The sequence below is a fragment of the Vicia villosa genome, unplaced genomic scaffold, assembly GCF_029867415.1.
Source record: "Vicia villosa cultivar HV-30 ecotype Madison, WI unplaced genomic scaffold, Vvil1.0 ctg.001429F_1_1, whole genome shotgun sequence".
Lineage (NCBI taxonomy): Eukaryota > Viridiplantae > Streptophyta > Magnoliopsida > Fabales > Fabaceae > Vicia > Vicia villosa.
Window position 1 is genome coordinate 168,885 of NW_026705616.1, and position 5,850 is coordinate 174,734.

At 32.1% G+C, this 5,850-nt stretch overlaps 1 protein-coding gene across 1 annotated transcript; it reads right to left on the bottom strand.

The window, feature by feature from the left end:
- Window positions 1-496: 496 nt before the first annotated feature.
- Window positions 497-3,129, bottom strand: LOC131635108 (NAC domain-containing protein 76-like). The gene is made up of 4 exons (XM_058905721.1): window positions 2,815-3,129; window positions 1,969-2,177; window positions 1,513-1,787; window positions 497-1,431 (listed from the first exon to the last, which is right to left on the bottom strand). Exons 2-4 carry the CDS (start codon window positions 2,138-2,140, stop codon window positions 805-807), a joined length of 1,074 nt encoding a protein of 357 aa, XP_058761704.1. The 5' UTR covers window positions 2,141-2,177; window positions 2,815-3,129; the 3' UTR covers window positions 497-804.
- Window positions 3,130-5,850: the final 2,721 nt, after the last annotated feature.

A 5,850-nucleotide genomic window follows, 5' to 3' on the forward strand; every position in this document is an offset into this window, starting at 1 on the left:
TCGAACTACACCAAATAAAAAGAAGACTACCACTATTTCCCTTGGCGGGGCTAAAAACTCCAATAATAAAAGGAAATGGACAAGAGACCCTGAGACCTCTTAGAGTTTGGTTTCTTCGGAAGGCCAGAAACTCCAAAGAACTACTTACACTTAATTCTCTAAAGGGAATAAGTTTTTTTTAACGAGTTATTTTGGACTAACAATTTACAAGTTAATTGGGCCTATCATTTAATAAGTCCAATAGACCCATCAAATTTTACAATTCAGCAGCCAGTTTTCTCAAAGGTACTGTCATATAGGTGGTTCTTGATCGAGCTAACAAATTTTCTTCTTCTTTGCTATCAAGCTAAACAAGAATTAGAAGTGTTTATATAATTGAGTTCATTTCAATCAATAAGAACAATGATTATTTCTCATCAAAATCTGTCGTACACTTGACAGTTTCTTCAGCTATAGCGAACGTTGTGTTGATGAGTGAATTTATTTTGTGGTAACTTTCTTCATATTTTAGGCTTTTGTTGTGGTTTGGTTCTTTAAATTTGGTTTGAGTACTTTATACTCTCTCATTCTCATATAATTTGCTTTCTAGTTATTCAAAACATATGTTTCTAAAGTTTGGATTAAGCAGACTTATACATTAATTAACAGATTGAATTAAAGAGATGCAAATATATATACAATTCATACTCAAAAGAAATAATTAACTAAATTAATGCATGGAATTACAAATAGTATCTAACAGGAATTAAAAAAAAAAAACTTATTCTAGAAAACCAAAGTTCTCATCATCAAAATCTTAATTAATTACTTTGAAAATTTCATAATATCATGAGAATGAGGCTCACAACCAAGGTAATGAAATGGAAATTTCTGAGCAGAAGTTGATCCAACATCAGCAGATGCAGCCTGCTGATTATGAAGAGGGTTACATAACTTGTTTCTCAGATTCTGATCCATATTTCCATGGTGATGAGATGCAAGTAGTTTATCCAAGAATGACCAATCACCTCCATTGATCAACCTCTCCCCTTGTTGATGTTGTTGCTGCTGCATGAGATTAAGTCCAGAGGTAGTATTTGTTGTTGTGAGCCTCAACAAATTTTGAGAACATTCAAGGATGTCCATGGATGAATTGTGAAAGGAAGTTGGTGGTGGTGGCTGTGGTGCTAGAGCTGATGATTCTGGACTGAATAACTGTGGTAGGTGAATTGTACCATCAAAGTTGTTGTGGTGATTGTTGTTGAAATCATATAGTCCTAATTGTTGCATGTGATGATGATGATGATGTTTTTGCTCTAGCATCTGATGGCATGGACCTCCATTTGTTGACCTCATGTGGTTAATCATGTGATCTTCTTCTTCAACTTCTTGTTGGTAACCTCTGGTTGTGTTTTTCTTTTTGAAAACCCTACATACAACCCATCCATCTTCCTGAAAAATAAAATAACAATGAGCTATAAAGAAAATATAGATGAATATAGATGATAATGATGATGATGGTGATTTTCTGACCTGAACTTCTGCATTATCATCGTCGTCAAGACGGTACTCATGCATGATCCAGTCAGTTTTGTGGCCATGAGGAGCACGTCCAGTGTAGAAGACTAGGGTTTTCCTCATACCAATCCTTTTGGAATTTGTGTGATATATGGCTTTGTCTCTTCCAGTTGCTTTCCAAAACCCAGCTGTAGTTGCTCTATTTGTTCTTGTTCCTGTTGGGTATTTCTTGTCCTTGTGGCTGAAGAAATACCACTCATTCTGTGGCCCTGATCCAATCCTACACTTATCTGCAACAAGTATATATACACACAAAATAAATTAACAACGGCGATTAATAAGTTCAAATTTCAAATATATGTAGCAGCACAGACATTTCAGATTAAAGGTGTGTCTGGTGTCTGTCAGACGCATAAACATATTACTATGTTACATACAAGAGTAGATGATATAGAGATTATGAATGTGTACCTTTGAGGTCCCAAGGCTCAAGTCTGTTTAGATCAACTTCTCTGATAACATCAAGATCAATGGCTTCATAAGAAACTTTCTTCCTCAGGTAATAGTAAAGAAGCTCTTCATCAGTAGGGTGGAACCTGAACCCCGGAGGAACTGTTAATTCTCCACTTCCTTGCATCATCATGCACTACTAACCTGTAGCTTCTTTACTCTATTATTACCTGAAAGATTTTCAACAAGAGAATAACGAAGATGTGTCATATTCTATTAAAATAAAAAATTCAGAGCCGTCTTAAGTTTTCAGATACCCAGTGTAGTAGTTTTACTATGATTTCATGTATAATTAAATGTAGATGAAAAGTTTTATTTTAGGGTATTGTAGTAGGTGTGAAACTACCATTAGTTCATGATCTAAAAATTCAAAAATTGTGGCTTAAGATTGATAATCTCGAGCAAACCCTAGGAAGATCTTATAAAAAGTATAGATAACTTTTTCTGACTAGTTGAGTTTGAGAAAACCTAGACCTTTTATTCCATGCATGATTTTTTGAACTTTGACTTTCTATCAACAAACATACAAGTTACAAGAACAAGTACTTTTGTTCATGCCTCCTTCTACATACATCATCACTACGTACATATTTAGAACATAAACCCTTATAAACAGCAGAAAAACAGGAACATGTATGCCTGAAATCCATGGATTTGTTACATGCATGGAAGGGTTCAATCAAAAAACAAGAAGAAAATTAATCACTCTTCTTGTCTTGATATGGTTCTATATGTCAAAAACATGCATGGAACAAATTAAAGGGACAACATGCAAGGTTTGATGAAAAATGGAAAAAGAAAACAAACCTTTCTGTGATAAGGAAAATGGACCCTTTGAAGAGAAAGGAAAGAAGAAAAGAAGCTTAGGTTACACTGTTTGGTAGCTTGAAAGGCACGGACGTGGGTTTTAAGAAAGAGAGAGGTGTGTGGATCAGTGCAAATGGTAGCTAACTTCTGATACAAGGACTGACAACCAGGAATGGGCACAGAAATATATGAAAACTATATTTTATTTTTGTATGTATTTCTGTAACACAATAGGGATGAAGAAGATGAGTTCAAGAATAAAATATTGAGTTTATTATGAGTTGCTAATTAGCTGTGTTATGGTCATGATACATGATGATGATATCACAAAAAGGTTGAATAATGAGGAGTTAGTAGAGCTTGCTCTTCACCTTTTTATGCTATCATATTTTAATTGACGGATTTATATATTTTAATTGACTGATTTAAAGGTTAAAGTCTATCCAATAGTGTGAATATATAAAACAGTTAATTATATGTTAATAATTAACTACTTATAAAAATAAATTTTGATTTATTTATGCTATTTTAAATGATGGATGCTTTCGCGTTGTAGTCGCTAAATCTTTTTTGTGATTTCATTGACATAAATATTATGATATTGACTGCAGTCGTCATAGTGTGATTTAACCATAATTTTTTTTATCAAACAATAAATAATTATATCAACATCGATAACTTTCAATGTTATTTTGTTGCAATCGATTTTGTAATAACGAATTTTTTGAAAAAATCTAAGTGTGAAAATATTTAATGTTGTGATATTATTATTCTATTAAATAAAGTCAAATATTATCAATGGAAGTTAAGTCTAACTAAAAAGATTAAAGTCTTATAACGTAGCAAATTAATATTTATTGATAGATGGTTTTATGAATTAGAATCATTGATATTAAACTAGATGTTAAATTGGCCCTCTTGAGCAAGTGGAGGTGGCGCTTGCCTACTGGGCTTTTAGTATTTGGCGTGATATTCTCATTTCTAGGTATAATGTTGCCCCTATGACTTCTATATTGGGTGGGAGAGTCGATAGCCTTCGTTCGGCTTCGCCTTGGTGGAGATGGATTTCTCTTCTAGGTGGCACAGGTTTTGACCCTACTCGCTAGTTCAGGGTGGTCTCCCCTTGAAAGTCAGTTATGGTCTTCTTACCTCCTTCTAGAAGAATATTCGGGTTGGTGATTTTCCGCTTCATCTTAGACTCCCGAGGTTGTTTTAGATTACTGATCAGCCCGATAAATCTGCTGGAGAAGTCGGTAAATAGTAGGGTGAGAGTTAGATCTGGGTCCTCGAGTGGAGGAGAGTTTTCCTTTTTTTACTATGAGTTGGCTCTTTTTACCGAGCTCTAGTCTATGATCAAAGAATTCACCCTTATGCTAATATTGATGAATGGAGGTGGCCTGAGTCGAATGTTCGGTTTTTTGGGAACTTCTTCAAGTGCGTATCCTGGCCAAAGATAACCTTCTTAAGAGGGGAGTCCATCTGACCTCTGGAAATATCTCTTGTTCCTTCTGCTTTGTTCACATTGAGACGACCTCCCATCTCTTTGTGACTTGTGAGGTTGCATCCTCAATTTGGAATCAAATTTTAGGTGGTTAGGGCGGTGTGATGTTCTACCTAGAGATTGTTTTGACCCTCTTTCATTTAAGATGTTTCTCATTCCATGTGGAGGTCCTAGGACTAGGGCCCGGGGTTGAGGATTATTTGGCATGATGTAGTTTGGTCTATTTGAAAAATTATGAATGATATTATTTTTTCGGGAGGTGACATCAAAAGACGTGGAAGACATGTGTATTTTTTTGGCATGGAAATGATATCTGGGTAGGTCTGTGGAAAACTCTTGGGTCTTCTTGGCTAACTTAAGAACCGTATTTTGCGTCTAAACTAATAGAGGGGTGAGAGATTTTAACTTTCATTGGATGTGTTCTTGTTGTGTCTTTTATATTTTTGGTGCTCATTTAAGTATCTTCGGATTGAAGAGCTCTAACTCCATCTGATGTTGCTGGTGTTTTTCGTGTATATGATTTGTAGTTGTGATTTTTTTATTCTTTTTTATAGTTGGATCCTTTTCTCCGATAGCTTTTTATTTGGTTTTGCTGTTTTTTTTAACTTCCAATTGATATTTCTTATACCTATCCTAGAGTTCCTTTACCGTTGTGTCCTATATATATATATATATATATATATATATATATATATATATATATATATATATATATATATATATATATATATATATATATATATATATATATATATATATATATATATATATATATATATATATATATATGTTTTAAATTTAATTTGTTTATATTTTTAATAACTTTTTAGAGAATGTATTAAATGGCTTCTAAATTTAAAGTTTTTGTTTATTTATCAAGTATAGGAAAATTCCTAAATTTTGAAATTATGATATTTCATCACATCATTTTATTTTAAAGTATAATTTGTTATTAAAAATATTTACAAATATCAATCATTATATATTAATACATATTTAAATTATTTAAAACTTTATAAATATGGTTATCAACATAATATTAAATTATTTAACTATCAGATTATTTTGTATTCAATAAAAAAATTACTAAAAGTATAAGTATGATAAATTTGACATTTGATATCAACTTTAATATCAACATTATTTTATAAAATATGTTCACATTTATGAGATGTTTTAGAATAATAATTTTAAAAAAAGGCAATTAGTAAATGTCCGTTGAATGGGAGACCTTACTCCAAATTTTCGCCTCATTACAATGAAGAAATTCTGCTTAACTGTCAATTACTAAACTATAGATACAGTAACTTATTTTGTTATTTTCCTCGTTTTACTTATAATAGAACAAAAAGTGGATTTTGTTTTATTGTTTTAGTTTATTTATTATCCATTTAATAATAAGATGAAAATGTATCTGTCTTCAATCAAATCCCTTGTGGACTAGTCAAAGTCAAAAAAGAATGATGGAGGCATTTTCTGTTCATTCCAATATTCTCAATACATGAAACTGATAGATAATATAATATACTATTATT

Coding starts and splice junctions, on each gene's coding strand:
- LOC131635108 (XM_058905721.1), bottom strand. CDS start 2,140: ATGATGATGCAAGGAAGTGGAGAATTAACAGTTCCTCCGGGGTTCAGG. Junction 1,788..1,968: donor TGAGCCTTGGGACCTCAAAG/GTACACATTCAT, acceptor TACTTGTTGCAG/ATAAGTGTAGGATTGGATCA. Junction 1,432..1,512: donor ATGATAATGCAGAAGTTCAG/GTCAGAAAATCA, acceptor TTTATTTTTCAG/GAAGATGGATGGGTTGTATG.